Raw genomic sequence first — 19,572 nt, forward strand, 5'->3', positions numbered from 1 at the left:
GCGGCTGGCTTGGCGTTTCTGGCTGCCCGGCCGCTCTGGGAGGGGGGGCGCCTACCGCGGCCGGCTGGGGGGCCGGTCGCTCGGGGGAGCCTTCTCCCCCGGTTGTGCCCATCCGCCCGCTCCTCCCCGCTCTCACCCAAACAAATATTGCACACAGGCACATAGGGCCCCGGGATCTGGATGGGAGGGGTATGCTGGCGGGGCTCACTGGGGATGCCCCTCTCTGGGTTCTCGTTGGCACCCGCCCTCCTCCCCGCTTTTTACTTGCATATTAGACACTCTGATTCATCTAGGGCCTTGTGGAGAGGGTCTGGTGGAGGGGGGCACGGTGAAACATCCGTGCTCACCTTTCCCTGGCCCCCCCACAATTTTAACTTCCTCTGTAGACACACACACTGCATGCTAGCAGCACACACACAGCAAATACACACCACTCACAGAGGGACTCCAGAGTGGGGGGCTTTGCGGCTTGGCAGCGGTGGATCCCCCCACACTGGTGACCTCCTATTTTACCTGCAGCACACACACAGCACTCCCACACCTCCATACATGGGTGGGGTCGGGGGGGGGCGGCCGGTCTTCACCCGCCTGGTCCTCTCAGGGCGGCCGGGCTTATGGGTGTCCTGTCGGCTGCGGGAAGGGTCGGGCATGCGGCGCTGGGGGTCGGCCGGCTGGGGGGGGGGTTACTGCTTGGCGGCGGGGGTAGGGAGGGTAACCAGATGATTGTGAGTATGTGTGTGTGAGTGCATGGGTAGGACCGACCTGGGGGCTGGCTCGCTGGGACCCTCTGGGGCTTTCCCTCCCCATCACAGAGAGGGGAGGGCACTGAGAGGGTTGGGGAGGGGGGGTCAGATATTATGGCGGGGGGGGGGGGTTGTAGTGCGTAGGGTTTTAGGGGGGTGGCTGTGGCTGTGGGTGCGTGGCGATCCCTGGGTTGCTAGGGTCGCGTGCCTGGGCTGGCTTGCGGGGACGGGGCGCCGGTCGGGTGGTGGCCGGCTCCGGGGGCCCTGGCTTCGTCCCTGGCCTTTGTCTCGGTGTCCGGCGCCCGGTGGCCCCCATGGCTGCCGCCTGGTACGGCTAAGCGCTCCTGTCTTGTGGCCTGGGGGCCGGACACTGGGTTCGCTTGTGCCTCTGGGCATTGGGGGGGCCCCTGTAGGGGGGCCCTCTCTGTGCCTGGCTGGTGGGGTGGGCGGTCCCCTCCTCCTCCCCTCCCGGGCTGCCTGGGTCCGGATGCTGGGGGGGCTTCTGGCCTGGGGGGCTCTCCTCCCCTCTCCTGGTCTGGCTGGTCTGGCTGGGTAGGATCTGGCTCCCTTTATGAACACACGGTTCACGTCGGCAGCATGCATGTATCTCCACCCCCATGTGCACGTGCACGTGCACACTGCCACACTGCTCCCTGTCTGCTTCATCCCTCCTCCTTACCCACAGTGTATTGATGGACAGTTTTTTTTCCGCTCATCTTAGTGTCAGATTTTCACCTTTGATGTAACATTCGTCTTTCCAGCAGATCTGGTATAATTGTTACAGCTTAAAATAATAACTTATTCAAATCAGTGCTTGTATCCCCCACCTTTTCACCTTTCTTCCTTTTACTCTCTTCCACCCTCCCCTCACATTCTTCCCCTCTCCCTCCCCACACACACTAAATGTAACAAATAAATACAAAATAATACGACAAAAAGGGGTTTATACAAATCTACACTCTAGTTTCTTGAAGCTATATAACCTCTTTTTGTGATAGTAAAACCTGTCCAACACAAAAAGCCTTCAGCTCTAATCTGTTTGCTCAGCTGTTGGACAGAACAAGTTAAAGAAAGAGAAAAAAAAAAAAAAAAAAGATCTTAGTCCAGGGCGCTCACGTGTCCCCTACGAGATCGCCACTGACTGTGTGTGCGCTGCCTTGTCTTGTGTGTGTGCGCGCGCGGCGCGTGCTGTCTGAACAACAGCCCCGCCCCCCCTGCACACAAATAGACAGACGGAGCTCTCCGCTTCAATGAGAATACCGAAATTAATATCATCATTAATTAACGGAAAATTGACTGACTTGGTGAGTTAAATATGGCAGATAACGCTTGTGGGACACACACAAAAAAAAGAAAAAGTAACTTCTCCAGTACCGATAGCAGAACCGTTCAGGTCAGATCTTAACGATACTGCGGTCCCGAAGAATGTGGCCCCGGGGCTGGTTCAATACCGGGGCACGGTACCCATCCCTAGTGGCACAAGTGTGAAAAATAAAGCAAAAGAACAAAATGTTTGTTACCCGAAGCAAAGATGTGTGGGCGGTACCACAATTACAAGAACTACACTGGATCTAGACCTGTCAGCTCCAGGCTCGTTGGTAGCTCACCATCTATGGAAGCGATTATGTAGCATAAATAAAAAGCAAAGTCAAAACCAGAAATGCTTTTTCATTTTCAAAATGAAAAAGCATTTTTTGACTCAAAAATAAAATGAAAAAGCAATCCACCAAAATGCTTTTTCATTTCCTTCCTCAACACAGCTTATTCTGTCACTTAATTAAAATTAAAATTAAAATGGTATTTGACATTTCATTTTCAAGACGTTCTCTGGTAAATGTGTAGCATAATTCATTTAGAAATGTCTAATTTGACATTCAAAATGGATTAACAGAAATGCTTTTTAATTTTCAAAATGAAGCTGCATTTTTTGACTCAAAATTCAAATGAAAAAGCAATATTTCAAAATGCTTTTTCATTTTATACCTAAAACTGCTTATTCTGTGTCATAATTAAAACGAAAATGCAAAGAGGGGATTGCATTTGCATTTTGACATCCACCCTGCGCACCTTGTCACAATATTCATTTAGGAAAAGCATTAGGAGAGGGGAGGCGGGGCGATGACGTCACTGCTTTCTCCGTGTGTCCGGCTGCTGACTGACGCTCACACACACACACACACACACACACACACACACACACACACACACACCAGGAGCAGACTGTGTTAGCGGCAGAGACGAGGGTTTTGTGATGGTTGTGAACTTCTGATGAGTTTCCACAGCTTCTCAGGACTAAGTAGCAGCATGTCCGCCGTCTGCGGTCCTCCTCCTGACGCACCGCAGACAAGCTTTTTTCTTCGGACCGCCAGCTGCCTTCGCACAGCGGAACGCGAAGCTCCGATGATCGCTGAAGGCGGAAATGCTGCTGCGATCTGAGAAACCATCATATGAATTTGTGTTTCCAGTGGTGTCCAGAACAAAATAAAGACTGATGTAATTCCCACATTTTTACACATTTATCTGCAGCTTCGCGGTGAATTTACTGTTTGATGACAGCTGGAGCTCCATCAACAGACAGCAGATTTCTCCATGCTAAACGTTTGCTGGTTGGACCAAAAACACTCACTCAGCGCGAAGCTGCAGGAGACTATCTTCATAATGTGCTTTTATTACAGTTATGCTAATATTTTAGGGCCTGCTCTGCTCGATCATATATTTTTAAATCCGTGCGGTCAGACGACGCTGAAGTTGGCTTACGATTCACAGCTTCTGATTCGCGAGGGAGCTAAAGGAACATTCTGCTGCATTTTTCACATTAAGATTACGTAAAACCGGGTCCTGTTCAAACCTGGATTCCTGGATCTTAATAAATCAAACAGCAAATTCAGCGCGAAGCTGCAGATAAATGTGTAAAAATGTGGGAATCGGTCATTATTTTGTTCTGGACACCACTGGAAACACAAATTCATATGATGGTTTCTCAGATCGCAGCAGCATTTCCGCCTTCAGCGATCATCAGGAGCTTCGCGCTCCGCTGTGCGAAGGCAGCTGGCGGTCCGAAGAAAAAAGCTTGTCTGCGGTGCGTCAGGAGGAGGACCGCAGACGGCGGACATGCAGCTACTTAGTCCTGAGAAGCTGTGGAAACTCATCAGAAGTTCACAACCATCACAAAACCCTCGTCTCTGCCGCTAACACAGTCTGCTCCTGGTGTGTGTGTGTGTGTGTGTGTGTGTGTGTGTGAGCGTCAGTCAGCAGCCGGACACACGGAGAAAGCAGTGACGTCATCGCCCCGCCTCCCCTCTCCTAATGCTTTTCCTAAATGAATATTGTGACAAGGTGCGCGGGGTGGATGTTAAAATGCAAATGCAATCCCCTCTTTGCATTTTCGTTTTAATTATGACACAGAATAAGCGGTTTTAGGTATAAAATGAAAAAGCATTTTGAAGTATTGCCTTTTCGTTTTAATTTTGAGTCAAAAAATGCAGCTTCATTTTGAAAATTAAAAAGCATTTCTGTTAATCCATTTTAATTGTCAAATTAGACATTTCTAAATGAATTATGCTACACATTTACCAGAGAACGTCTTGAAAATGAAATGTCAAATACCATTTTAATTTTAATTTTAATTAAGTGACAGAATAAGCTGTGTTGAGGAAGGAAATGAAAAAGCATTTTGGTGGATTGCTTTTTCATTTTATTTTTGAGTCAAAAAATGCTTTTTCATTTTGAAAATGAAAAAGCATTTCTGGTTTTGACTTTGCTTTTTATTTATGCTACATAATCGCTTCCATAGATGGTGAGCAGATGGTGAGCTGCTGACAGGTCTAGATCCAGTGTAGTTCTTGTAATTGTGGTACCGCCCACACATCTTTGCTTCGGGTAACAAACATTTTGTTCTTTTGCTTTATTTTTCACACTTGTGCCACTAGGGATGGTGAGATGGATAATGCACTGTAGGCAGGGGGGGAGCCTTCTGCCCTGCATTAAAGATAATGTTCTGTGGCTGACCATCCAAAAAAGGAATACTTATGTAAACTCTTATGTACTCTTATATAAGGTTCTATGTTGCTAATAACCAAAAAAGGAGAATGTCTTGATATGTTTATGATGTTTCTATGACTGACCCCCAAAAGGAATGTTTAATATAAAGTTTTATCCTGTTAAGGGAGGACTCTGTAGAGCATATCCTGACAATGTTTAGAATTTTATCCTGTTACTGACCCGTAAAAGGAGTGCTCTGTAGAAGATATTCTGACATGTTTATGATGGTATAGGATGAGTCTACGTGCAGGGTGAGCCTGCGGGAAGGGACCGGCCCTCCTTTTCCTCACGCTCATCAAAGAATATAAAAGATAAGGAAGCCCAACTTTATTCAGAGTCTGCTGTGGGTTACGTACGAACGCCCAGCCGGAGTTTTGTTTCAAGCCACTCTATCGGGACTGTTGGCTCTCCAGTCCGTGTGTCACGGTAGGGGCAGATGAAATGTTTTCTGTTGAAACTGCATGGCTTAAACTCCTGTGTTATGTTGTGTGACTGTTTTGAAGCGGGGAATAAAAAGACACATTTTATTCTAGCTTGCAGTCTTTGAGTCATTTGTTTCTGCTCAGTGCCTACCTCCCTCGAACCTGCAAAAAATTATTTCATAAAACAGATGGGTACCGTGCCCCGGTATTGAACCAGCCCCGGGGCCACATTCTTCGGGACCGCAGTATCGTTAAGATCTGACCTGAACGGTTCTGCTATCGGTACTGGAGAAGTTACTTTTTCTTTTTTTTGTGTGTGTCCCACAAGCGTTTTCTGCCATATTTAACTCACCAAGTCAGTCAATTTTCCGTTAATTAATGATGATATTAATTTCGGTATTCTCATTGAAGCGGAGAGCTCCGTCTGTCTATTTGTGTGCAGGGGGGGCGGGGCTGTTGTTCAGACAGCACGCGCCGCGCGCGCACACACACAAGACAAGGCAGCGCACACACAGTGAGTGGCGATCTCGTAGGGGACACGTGAGCGCCCTGGACTAAGAACTAACGTTTCTGCGTAAAATTAATGAAGTTTGCATCAGCAGCCCCTACCATCCTGTCACCTCGCTGCTACGATGACCGTATGTTGCGCTGTTTGTGTAGAACACGCTGGGGCGGCGTGTTCTACACAAACAGGTAGAGAGCGGGGCTTAGATTCACCGCTTATGATTCCAGACCCGTGACAAACTATCAGCTGCTTCCTAATACTTAATAATAATTAATAACTAACGATAGTTGTCATCCGTAAAATTAATATAATTTATTGGGTTTACTGGATTTAAAACAATAAATAAATATAAAGGAGTCTGCATCAAAGTGAATTTGTTTCCATTATCTCACTTAACTTAACTCTGGTGTTTGACAGACAGAACAGTCTATTCAAGGTTGTGGAAAATGGACAAAAGATCAAAAGAAACATCACGCTCATAAAGAAATTAGATTAAATAATTAAATGAATATCCTGTCTGGAACATTCTCATGTATATAAAGTAAAAATTTTTGTTAAAAAATCAATGTTGTTGCATAATGAGGAAATAAAACACTTTATGTTCTTCATTTGTTATTTATTTATTTATTTTTCGTTCTCAAAAAGTATCGATAAGAGTACCGTTAAAATACCGGATCGATAAGCAGTATCGATAAGAGTAGTAGTACCGTTAAAACCTTAACGATACCCATCCCTAAGTGCCACACCTTTATTGATTTTTATACCTATCTAAATCATCTTTATCCCACTGGAAAGCTTTCTTTAAGTCCTTTCCAGCGACAAAATCAGGGCAATCCAATGAATTTTGAATTTTTCGTCACATACCTAATATTTATCTAGGAATATGATTTATTTATAAATTGATTAATTCCGGAATAATGTTTTCGGTCTATTTTTATTCATGCTCATGTTAAAAGTAACGTTTTGTTTTAGTTTGATCCATAGAAGTTTATCCTGTTCGGCCTTCGACCTTCGTTGTGTTTTGGATTTGGCCCCTAGCCGACCTTCTGACCCCCCGGGTTAACATCCGGGTCACAGATGAAAGATTTATGTCAGATACCGCCTAAACCCAAAGCTACTGTAAATGTAAACATCTGTCGTTCACAGAGTTGTCCTTAATTGACCGTTCGGATCAGAACCCAGTTTTGCTTCCATCATTATTAACTTGAATGTTCCGGTTCGGAGGTTCTCCTCAGGTCGGTCCCAGAGGCCTGCTAGCGGAGCTGCCTTCACTGCGGCCAAAAACAGCTCTGCTGCTCGGTCAGACCGGCAGAACCGGATGTTCCGCCGTGGGTCTTACCTGATGTCTGCAGAGGACGAAACGTGGAAGTCCAGTGGACCACATCATGGAGACGAGGACGGGTCTGTGACCCAAATTTTGCTACTTCACCTTCAGACAAGCGCAGGCGGAACGCAGCCAATCAGAGTCCGGGGCTGGTTCCGCCAAGCATTCTGGGAATTGTAGTAAGATTCAGTTAACGCGAGACCCACAGGCTTTTTTTTTTTAAATGACGGTGTTTTTTTTAAATAAACTTTATTAACAAATATTGCACTTACATAGTACCAAAAACAAAACTCCACACTGTGTGCAAAATATAATCTTCACGTTTGCCAGGAGAATGAACAAAAAACAAAAACCATAATAATAACTATGTAAAACTGGTTATGCAAAAATAAAACAAAAATAATAAAGGCAAAGGAATCTGTTAAAGTTTCAGGAGAGACCATGTTTCAACTGTTCTGACAGCTTTTTTGTTAGTCGAGGATTTGATACTGTTCACATACAGAACCATTTCTTTCTGAAAAACATAAAACACTGGCTTTTTGTGGAATATTTACACTTGTGTATAAAGGGTTTAGCCATAATTATGAGTAAATTAACTACATATATTTTATCTGCATAAGTTTCTCTTGTGTAAAATATCCCAAAATAATATGCTCATAAACTAATTTATAATCTTCACATAGATGAGTTCTCATAAAATGTATCACATCTTTCCAAAATAGTTGAGTGAAAGAGCAAAACCAAAAAAGATGAGGCACAGTTTCTGGTGAGGAATGACAAAATGAACAGTTTATGTCCAGATCTTTTTTAAAATTTGGTAAAGAAATGTTTCACTGAATAAAATTTATGAAGAATTTTGAAAGAAATTTCTCTGATTTTATTGGCGATGAAATACTTTTGGGGCAGGGTCCAAACCTTTTCCCACTGAATTCTACATCCAAAGCTGTTCCAGTCAGAGATAACATACGGTCATTTTGAAACAGAGAACGGATACTTTGATTATTCCTGCCAGCTGAAAAACAAATCTTTCCACGCCACAAATCAGTTAATTTGGGAGGAAAACATGGAGTATTTGAAGGAGAACGGCTCCACAGAAGTCTAACAGCACCTGGGATGCTCCAGTAACCAATGCAAACTCTGCAGGTGAGACATGCAGACTATAGGTGGACAGAAACTCAACGTATGACATCAGGTTACCTTGTGGATTCATCAGCTGTGTCACAAGAGAAATGTTCTTTTCAAACCAATTTTCAAGAAAAATACTCTTGTTTTTGTGTGGAATATCTGCGTTATTCCAAATATAGTAGCGATGAGGAAAAAAATTATGTTTGTAGATCAAAGTCTATGTTAATAAAACCTGCTTATGAAATTTAGACAGTTTTAAGGGAATTTTCTCTATTCTGAAATTACATAATAGAAGAAATGGCAGACCACCAAGCTTATCAAATATATATTTAGGTATGAAATTCCAAAATGAGGTTTCACTTTTTAAGAAGTTTTTTAACCATTTAATTTTGAGGACATTGTTCAGAGTGGAGAAGTCAAGAAAGTCAAGTCCTCCGTCTTTTGATGAATTCATTACTACTCATTTTCGTACATAGTGGATTCTGTTTCTCCAAAGAAAATTAAAAAGTATCTGATCAATCCTTTTTGCAGTTTTACTGTCCAGAGATGGTGAGGAAGCAATGTAGACTAGTCTGGAAATTCCTTCTGCTTCTGCTACTATACTATATATGGATGTTAGAGCACATTGTTTCAGAGGAAATAACTCACATTTCTTTAGGTTTAGATAAAGTCCAGATGCTTTTGAAAATGTTTCTATAACCTGAAGAACCCTGGGAACCTGTGAGGAGTTTTTTAAGAATAATGTGGTGTCATCAGCCAGTTGACTTATAAGAATGTTTTTACCAGCAATGGAAATACCATCAATATTACTTGATTTTATATATCTGCAGAAAACTTGTGCAACCAGGAGAAACAGGTACACAGAGACGGGACACCCCTGTCTTATTCCTCTCTGGAGACAGAATCTGCGAGTGGTGCCAGCACTCAACTTAACAGAACTGTTTCCGTTTGCATAGAGTGTTTTAACAGCACTACACAAATAATCCCCAAAACCCATCTTTTGCAGACAGTAGAATAGAAAAGGATGCTCAACAGTATCAAATGCCTTACAAAAATCAAGGAATAGAATGAAGCTATCATCATCAGCAATGAGGTCTGAATAATCTATAAGATCTAAAACCAGTCTTAGATTGTTGGAGATGCATCTGTCTTTCATGAAACCTGACTGATTCTCATCTATTACAGTATCAAGAACACTTTTCATTCTCATGGCTAATATTGTGGCAAATATTTTATAATCATTATTAAGTAGACTAATAGGTCTCCAGTTATCTATCAGCAAAGTATCTTTGTTGGGTTTGGGGATCAGGGAAATAACACCCTGAGTCATGCTGGCTGGAAGAGTCATATTTGTGATACTTTCTGTATAAACATTCAGTAAAAATGGGGCTAAGACTTCTGAGAAAAGCTTATAAAATTCTGCTGTTATTCCATCGTTCCCAGGGGACTTGTTGTTTTTTAGATTGTTAATAGCATCTGAAACTTCCTGTAAAGAAATGACAGAATCACAACCCAATTTATCCTCTTCACTGATTTTATTTATATTATTCAAGGAATCACAGAATGAGTTCATTGCTTCCTGACTAAAAGTTGTCTTATAGAGTTCACAGTAGAAATCATGACAAAAACTAGAAATAAGCTTTTTATCATTTGTAATTTTTCCATTTATATTTAACTGTAACACCGAATTAAACTTTGCTTGTGACTTCTCTAATTTGAAAAAATAAGAAGTCATTTGTTCCCCTTGTTCCAACCATTTTTGTCGAGATCTTATAAAAGCTCCTTCGGCTTTAGCTTTGTACATATTGTCCAGTTTTAATTGTAAATCTATTAATCTTAAATTTTGCTCCTCATTTAGGTTTTCTGATGGTAAACTTGAAAGTTCAGTAATTTCAACGATAATTTCTTCTTCTAATTTACGTTTAGATTTCGCCTGAATGCTGCCATATCTTTGCAAAAATTTAGGAATTTCAAATTTTAAGAGTTCCCAGTTTGTACTGTAAGCATTTTCCTGTTGCGCTTTATCCCAGTAAAGTTTAATGAGTTTCTTAATCACTGATTGAACACATTCATGCTTTAATAACGTACCATTCAATTTCCAGTAACAGATTTTTCTAGACCCATTTTCATCAGGAAAGAATTGAATTCTAATTGTTAAGGCTTTGTGGTCAGTTAGTGGTGTTGTTAAAATGTCTGCAGAAACATTCTCTTTGTCTACATCCTTTGAGAGAAGCCAAAAGTCTAAACGTGATTGCCTTGATCTGCTTTTATTACTCCACGTATACTCCCTTTTATCAGGAAATTTGGTCCTCCATATGTCACAGAAATCCAGCTTTTCTACCAACAGCTTCAGCTTTGATGTAGACTTTAGAGTCTGACCTGGAGGCCATCTGTCAGCGTTTTGGTCCATCACCACATTAAAGTCACCTCTGATTAGTACATGTGCGCTTGGAAATTTGGCTAACCAGAACAATATTTTATCTTCTAAAGTATCCAGAAGCCGATTGTTATCAGAGCTGGAATTGTAGCCATAAATATTGATTATCATGCAATGAATATTGCTCATCTTTACAATTGGACAAATAAAATGACCATTTGTATCAGAATCGGTGTGCAAAACTTCCCCCTTAAAATTATTCCTCACGCAACATACTCCTGCAGAGAATTCTGTACCATGTGAAAACCAAAAGTCATCCCCCCACTGAGCTTTCCAAAAATTAGCAAGAGACTGAGACTCCTGAAAAAAAACAAAGTCAGTTTTTTGCTGTTTAGCAAACAAAAATAAGGCCTTATGCTTTACATTATTCCTTAGCCCTCTGGCATTTAACGAGAAAACAGATAATGACATAAAAAAGTAGAAAAATTGGTAGAAAAATAGAACCTTTTTAACTTGTAAAAAAGCTTTAGTCCAAAAAAAAATATATATATATATAGGTCAACAGCAAACGCAGTCGCACCTTATTAAATCAAACTAGTGTGAAAAAAATAACACTAACACAGAACATTTAGGCATTAACTCAACACCCTCTTTGAATATAATAATGTCAAGAAAAGCGACAATCATATGTCCAGTGTGTTAACACTTCAAATGGAACCTTTTTTTCTTTTTTTTTTCTTCTTCTTCCCTCTTCTTCTCCTTTTTTTTTAAATGAAGATATGTTATTGATCACCAAAGATGATTTCCCCTTCTCCTTGGATGAAGGCCCTGGCACCAGCGTAGTAGGCAACTTTTCCAGCAGCTCGAGCCTTCTGAATCTCTGGCCACAGCCGCAGCCTCCTCTCTCTGTCGCCTTTGGAAAAAACCTCCTTGAACTGCAAACCGTGATCCTTCATGTAAGGTGAATTCTTCGCCGCCTTCCAGACTGCATCCCTGCCCAGCCGAGAGATGAACTGTAGAATAATAGCTCTGGGCCGTGTGTTGCTTGAAGGCTGCCTCTTATTGCCTAGTCGATGCACAGTGTCTATAACATCCACCAGCTTTTCCTTCATGGAAGGGCGGACCATCTGACAGATTTTTATCACTCTTCCTCTGAGACGTCGGTCACCATTCTTTCTGTGTTCTTTGAATAGTCGTGACCACCGCTAGCAAGCGCGCCCGAGCTTGTGCAAACCGAATCATAAATCTTTATGTAGTTCAAAAAAATAACAGTAAAATTAGTTTTAATATATTTAAAAACCTTTTAAGTGTAATAAAACTTTAAAGTAGAAGCTAAAATCCAGACGCCAAATTCAGCCTCATCATTAAAGGCTTGACAAATAAATACAACCAAATAAAATTATATAACTGTGGAATTGGGGGCTATACTTAAACCATCCAGGGAGATTATCTGAGCAGACAGAGCATCTCTGAGGTTTTTAGGACCTAGTGTAACCTTTGTGCTATCCTAGGCACGTTAACGTTGGGAGTGGGGTCATCTAGACCCACTAGATCAGGGGTCGGCAACCCAAAATGTTGAAAGAGCCAAATTGGACGAAAAAAACAAAAAACAAATCTTTCTGGAGCCGCAAAATATAAAAAGCCCTATTTAAGCCTAATAATGAAGGCAACACATGCAATGTGTATCTATATTAACTATATTAGCCTGCAATCAAAATGATTAAGTTGTTTCAAACACATAATGAGCATTATTAACGATTAAATGTTTATTTGCCCTGCAGTGCATTCTGGGAGAACGACGCGTCACGGGACTGCTCTGTTGTGGAAGTTTGACTTCATTACTATTGTGTAACGACCCAGCCAGGACGTCACTTTAGCGGGGAAGATAAAACCAGACTGCCAGCATAGTTGCCTCATGGAAAAAATAAAGAAAGAAAGAAAAAAAATAGTTGCCTCATGGAAGAGCTGACCATGTCCCAAACAGTGCACCACTCCGGACAGTCTCCAGCAAAAATAAACAGGAAGCGTTCCAAGTTTCCTCTTTAGCTTCAAGCCCACTATTAAGCACTTACACAGCAAAAACAGCATGGACCTCACTTCATTTCACAACACTCTCACTCAAGGTTTTACCCCGAAACTCCCCACTTCCCATGAGCCTTAGGGGCTGAAGGCGGGGCTAAGCCCCGTGTCGCTACAATATCAATGAATTATGTTTCATTGCTTTGATAAAATTAAAGAAATTTAATAAAGAAATCTGATTTTTGATGTCATTTTTATTTTGAGGATTTGAACAAAAGAATGCTCCCCTGGCATATCTGAAGTTTAATTTGTAAATTTGTGTTTTGTATTGTACTTTCGTGTTGTACAATAAAGTAAAAAAAAGTAATATTGTAGTGGTGGTCATGTGCATTTTAGGTCTGTTAGCAGCAGGGGATTGTGGGATGCGGTCTCCTGATCTTATCAGGGCTCAGCATGAGCGTTTCTGTTTGCCCATGTTTCTTTTCATATGGCAGTTTTGTTGTTCCACCTTAGTTTATTCTTCTTGTTATGTTGTTTCTTTATGCTGCACCATGAGTGTGGGAGGGAGAGAGGTTGATGACACCTGTGCAATGTTCAATGCAGTGTGTGTTTTAAGTAAAGGGGTCATAATATCAGAAAGCAGACTGTTCTCAGTGAAGCTTTATACCTGCTCCTCTCTGAAATTGTTCGCAAACGTGACTTGTATGGGACATGGACATTTTTCCAGTGCAGCCAGTTGATTGACAGCCCAACTTCCAGACAGCTTGGCTCCTGTGTAGCCCTCTGCAAGTGACTACCTGCTTGGCGCTACAAAGTTTTTCTACACTTTCTTACAGTATTGGAAAATGTTAATGTTTTTGTCTTGTTTTTCCTCCTACAGAAACCATACTAAAACAAAAAATATATTTCTCTCCCCCATCTTTTTACATTTTCAAACATTTTTGAAAATGCTCCAGGGAGCCACTAGGGGAGCCGCGGGTTGCCGACCCCCGCACTAGAACCTTTTTTCTTCAATAATTTGTGATGGTAAGAGTGGATCCGTCTAATTTCTGAAATACACACTTAAGCTGTAGAGTCAGAACTTATAGTTGACGCGTCTTTCGTTAATGAACTTCCACAGTCAAAGTTCCTCATTTTGAATGTTTAATTTCCAAAAAAGGTTGTTACAAAAATGTAAATCCAAAAAACATATAAACAAAGGAACTTTAAGTACGGTCAAAAACTAGTGCGCTCTCTAGCTCTGCTTCGCTAATGCCCAAAACCGACCTACTCACCTACGTCATACCTCTTCAGCCAATAGAACAGCTGGGCTCCAAAGTTGACCAACATATCAGTACCAATGCCTTAGAATGTTTAAAATGGCTCTAACAGTGATCTTCACTGGTGTCCATGGATTACATGAAATCCTCTCCACCTTTTATCCACCTTTGTCATGGTAGTGGGAAAGAACACTGTTACGGCCCCGACAGGCAAGCCTGTCCCAGTCTAGAGGGAAAATCACGAAGGGGCCAAAACATATGGACTATGGACAAAATGAATGAAGGCACCAAGCACATACTGTTTTTTTTTTTTAATTGTTATAAAAATGAGGATCTTGCGGCTCAAACTTAGACATATGAGAGTTCAAGAATTACTTGAATTGGAGTAATATGATATTTAGTTAAATAAATATGTAAATTTGAGTTATATTAACAACTATTGAGTTTTATAGACGTAAGAAATTAGGTTGAATAAATTTAACTCAATTACTTGTTACCAATAGAAGTAATTCATTTAAGTTGGCAGAATTGGATAAGATATATATATATATATATATATATATATATATATATATATAAAATAAGTAAATAAATAAAAAAAAAACGCCCCTCTCACTCTCCGCGGGTGGTTTCTCCTCCAAGCTCGGGTCCTCTACCAGAGGCCTGGGAGCTTGAGGGTCCTACGCAGTATCTTAGCTGTTCCTAGCACTGCGCTTTTCTGGACTGAGAGGTCTGAGGTCTTTCCAGCTTTCTGTTGTAGCCACTCCTCCAGCTTGGGGGTTACTGCCCCGAGTGCTCCAATTACCACAGGCACCACTGTCACCTTCACTTTCCAGGCTTTCTCCAGTTCTTCTCTGAGTCCCTGGTATTTCTCCAGTTTCTCATGTTCCTTCTTCCTGATGTTCCCATCGCTTGGCACTGCCACATCCACCACAACGGCTTTCCTCTGTTCTTTATCCACCACTACAATGTCTGGTTGGTTCGCCATTACCATCCTATCAGTCTGGATCTGGAAGTCCCACAGGATCTTTGCCCTCTCATTCTCTACCACCTTCAGAGGTGTTTCCCATTTTGACCTTGGGGTTTCCAGTCCATATTCTGCACACATGTTCCTGTATATTATTCCAGCCAACTTGATTGTGGCGCTCCATGTATGCTTTATCTGCCAGCATCTTCCATCCTGCAGTTATGTGCTGGATTGTTTCAGGCGCCTCTTTGCACAGCCTACACCTTGGGTCTTGTCTGGTGTGGTAGATCTGAGCCTCTATGGCTCTGGTGCTCAGGGCTTGTTCCTGAGCTGCCAGGATGAGTGCTTCAGTGCTGTATTGTAGGCCAGCCCTTTCTAGCCATTGGTAGGACTTCTTGATATCAGCCACTTCAGTTATGGTCCGGTGGTACATCCCATGCAGGGGTTTGTCCTCCCATGAGGATCTGTCCTCCACCACTGTATCCTCTGCTCTCCATTGCCTGAGACATTCACTGAGCACACTGTCATTTTGGGCCTTGAGCTTGATGTAATCATGCATCTTGGATGTTTCATCCTGGATAGTGGCTTCTACGCTCACTAGTCCTCGGCCTCCTTCCTTGCGGCTAGCATACAGTCTCAGGGTGCTGGATTTGGGGTGGAACCCTCCATGCATGGTGAGGAACTTTCGTGTTTTAACATCCGTGGTCTGGATCTCTTCCTTTGGCCATCTTATTATTCCTGGAGGGTATCTGATAACTGGCAGTGCGTAGCTGTTTATTGCCCGGGTCTTATTTTTGCCATTGAGCTGGCTTGTCAGGACTTGTCTCACTCGTTGGAGGTATTTAGCTGTTGCAGCTTTCCTTGTTGCCTGCTCCAGGTTGCCATTTGCCTGCGGAATTCCAAGGTACTTGTAACTGTCCTCGATGTCTGCTATTGTTCCTTCTGGGAGTGAGACCCCTCCTGTGTGGACTACCTTGCCTCTCTTTGTCACCATCCGGCTGCATTTCTCGAGCCTGAATGACATCCCAATGTCAGTACTGTAGATCCTGGTGGTGTGGATCAGGGAGTCAATGTCACGCTCGCTCTTAGCATATAGCTTGATGTCATCCATGTAGAGGAGGTGACTGATGTTGGCCCCATTTCCGAGTCGGTATCCATAGCCAGTCTTGTTGATTATTTGGCTGAGGGGGTTCAGACCTATGCAGAACAGCAGTGGGGACAGAGCATCACCTTGGTATATCCCACATTTGATGGACACTTGTGCAAGTGGCTTCCCATTGGCTTGGTGGTCCCGTCACCTAGGTGACGGTTGATTGGGCTATCACAAAAGGTGTGGAATGATGGGAAAAGGTGACTCGGCAGAAAACTCCAGACCGGGCGGGAGCTGCGAGGAGGGCATGCTCAGAGCAAGTCAGCATCAGCCGCAACACGAGGATTTCGAGCCACATAACAGCGACTTCAGCCCAGCACGTCAACTTTCCATATCGGATTGTGTATCTTTACTGTGGGAGTATTTCCGCCTTGGGGGTGAGGCCCCAGACAATCCGTTTTACGGGGGACGATCGTGGGTCAACGGAGCCGGTAAGGCGTATGATTTCTGACTTGCGGACGGAACATTCAAAAACCCCGCGCTAGTTGAGACTGCCTCCGCAGTTACGGGTGGAAGACGCCAAAAGGAGCGGAGGGAAAAACGGAACATTCAGACTGGGGTGTGTGTGTGTAGGGTGGTGAAGGGTTGTTGATCTTTGGGGTATGTTGTGTGTGTATATATATTTGTGAATAAGGCGAGTGGAATCCCATTCGGTCTTGAAGGAAATTATATTTTTGGTCCTCACTTTAGAAGGGTTTCTCTGTCTTATTTTATTACGTTTTCTGTTTTACATATATCACTTGAAGTTTATTCCATAGCTTAAGTGTGTGCTTTAACTTTGTGCATCCTGACCTCACATTCCTGAGATGTGACCTATGGACAGCAGCTGTCACTCATTCCCCTACAGAGGAGGGGGATGCTGACCTCTCGGGCACTGGCCAGCAGAAATGGAGCCAGCACTCTAATCTAAACCACGAGGAATAGATTATAGCTGTGAGAACTTCTGTAGATGTCCGGTTCCAGGGAAGAACAAAAAGGTTGATCTTTAACCTAGGCTCTCCATGGATTTCTTGCTGTCAATCTGATTTGTTACGGACAGGAAGAGTCTGAGTTTATCACAGCACCAGGCGTACCTTTGAAGTCATCCCCTGGGGAGATGGATTGGGTCCGGAGAGTGACCGTCGACTATTGGCTGATGGACGAAGGCGGATCATCAGTCACCCAATCCAAGTGTTCCAGGGTGGAGATTCGACGTCATGTTTTCTATGGGAGGAGGAAATCCGAATTGTCTTTAAAAGTCTGAGCAGAGCATAATTTTATTGTCTTCTTCTCCCTTGTGGCCTTTCATGTAAAACGCCTGTAACTTCTTGCGTTTTGAAGGCCTTCTAAAATGAGGACCCAGATCTGTTTTAATTCTGTCTTAGAACTTTTGTTAGGGAATAAACCTTCTGTGACTTTATCCGGCTGAATCTTGGTCTTTTATCTCTCCCGACTAATAGAACATGCGTGGAAAAATCTCAGAGCGAAAGATATTTTCCTACAAACTTGGTGACCCGAAACGTGAAGTCGGGGAACGGAACACGGATCGAGCCGGTGACGTATTTTTCGTATTTTTTGAGACTTTCAGTGTAAAGTCTGGGCACGCTTCCTCCCGTCCACTTGGTCGACTTCTCACGCGGCCGCATACAAAAACAGGTGAGCAGAAGCCTGCTGCAAAATTCTGCATATTGATTAATTTATCTCATAGTTGAATAACTCAAATTGAACGAGATCTCGAGTGAGTGGGCGGTAGAGCTTCCCCCGAAAATAAATAAATAAATAGATAAATAAATAGATAAATAAATAGATAAATAAATAGATAAATAAATAAATAAAAGTTGACCCAAACTTTAAAGGGATGGTTGACTGTTAGTTTGTGACACCTAGTGTGCAACAACAGTACAGAAAAGGTATCCTAGGTTTATCGGTTGTGTTTGAGGTAATGTATTTAAAAATACATAAGGTTCCGTCTGTTTGTCCTAGAGACGCCCAAGGCGTAAAAACAGTGTAGTATAGGAACTAATTTTTGCGCGTTTAGGTAATTTGGAAGACACTAACGGGGCAGCGGCCTCGACAAATTATTTTTTTAGATGGAGAGTGACCAGAGAAGGATTCGAAATTAACATCAAAGGAAAATATGAGGTATATGATGCATTTTGTCCGGACAAAATACGACTGGGGTGGAACAGACAATACGACGACAGACGACGGTGACGATTTGACTTGACAACAGCGGTGAAAATGACTTGAATGTGGATGAATGGAATGGAATGTATGAGATTTTGGAAAGAATGGGATGAAAAAGTGTTTGAAATCTGTGAATTTTAACTTTATTTCCACATTTCCTTGTTTATTGTGTCTATGGCCGCAGCCATCTTGTTTACGTCGAATGAACCAATGACTGGAGGTTTTAGTTGCTTTCGAATGTGTCGATGTCTATGATTGGCTTTGTTAGTACCACGTGGCCGGCGAGCCGGCGTCCCCGGAAATCGTAATGGCGAAACACGCTAAACTTTTACAGTTAGAGTTTGGGATCTAATCTGCGGTAAAATCATGGCGGGGATCGTCGTTATCGAGTGTGGTCATGACCTCGGTTGTAAGACGTCGTTTAAAAACAAATTTCAGTGGGTTTTCAGTTCGCAGAAAAAGGTTTTTAAGTAGCGCTGCGCCTCCGACGGAAGCCTCTGTCACCACGGCGAGGATATGACTGCATGCATGGCTGCAGCAGCCGTCTCTGGTCGAACGAAAACTACTTTCTCGGGAGGTAACCCAAATCTTTTCAAAAACATGGTAAGGTAGCATCGGTCTAAAACATTTTGTGTAAAATAATTTTGCAATTATTTCGGTTTTTGTATTTTGAATATCTTTCTCTCATTTATTTGTATTTCCTAATTACCAAGATTTAGTTCAGTTTTGCTCAAAGACGTTTTATTGAAATTAGTTATAAGCATTTGGTTCTTTTAGACTCGGACTCCCTTAAAACAGAATTTGCACAGCTGTGAATGTTTGAATGTGAAGCACATGACTGGCGGTTTTGTTCGTTTGAATCAGAATCAAGAATATTTGAAAATTGTTATAAGAGAAAGATGAGAAAAGAGAAGGGGAAATATTAACACTAGTTAGAAAAGATTCATTTCAGTGAAATGGTTTATTTTTGTGTGTAAGGTACCTAATTTGTTTTGTCTTTTGGTTTGGTTTTGAGAAAATTGTTAGAAGTTCTTGTCTGCGTCTTGATTGTCTGTGTTTTAACAAACCTGTTGTAGTTTAGAGTGTGAATTGTGTTTTTTGATTAAATAAGGAAAACTGAATAGAGAATTAGGAGAATAGAACGGTTTAAGCAGTTCATTTTTCACAGAAAGAGGTTGGTGCTGTCATCTTCTAGGTGACAAAGAGCAGAGGTTTAACCATTACCCAATGTTGTAACATTCATTTTACACTAATTGGAATTCTTAATTCCCATGATGATCAGAATGAAAGGTGTACAATTTTGTATATAGAACATGGACAGTGCTCAGCAACAGCATTGAACAAACAAAGGCCTTCTATGACAGTGTAAGAGAAGTGTTTTAATTGTTAGCAGGAAAAAGAAGTAATTACAAGACATGATGACCCCCCCATGTAACACCCCCCCCTCTTTTCCCCTCTGTAAGCAGTTCCCATC

At 42.3% G+C, this 19,572-nt stretch overlaps 1 protein-coding gene across 7 annotated transcripts in view; it reads right to left on the bottom strand.

Annotated features, from left to right (window-relative positions):
- Positions 1–7,209, bottom strand: part of acat1 (acetyl-CoA acetyltransferase 1) — a 29,596-nt gene extending 22,387 nt beyond the window's left edge. For 4 of the 7 annotated variants that reach the window (XM_078930929.1, XM_078930928.1, XM_023962149.2 and 1 more), the window contains exon 1: positions 7,051–7,209. In XM_078930929.1, coding sequence (XP_078787055.1) covers positions 7,051–7,098 — 48 coding nt within the window. In that variant the 5' untranslated portion in view covers positions 7,099–7,209. The remainder of the gene's footprint in view (positions 1–7,050) is intronic. The other 3 variants (XM_078930930.1, XM_078930931.1, XM_023962150.2) reach the window with 3 other exon arrangements.
- Between the last annotated feature and the right edge of the window lie 12,363 nt (positions 7,210–19,572).

This window comes from Oryzias latipes, chromosome 14 (assembly GCF_053564925.1).
Source record: "Oryzias latipes strain Hd-rR chromosome 14, Olatipes_Hd-rR_3.1".
Classification (NCBI taxonomy): domain Eukaryota; kingdom Metazoa; phylum Chordata; class Actinopteri; order Beloniformes; family Adrianichthyidae; genus Oryzias; species Oryzias latipes.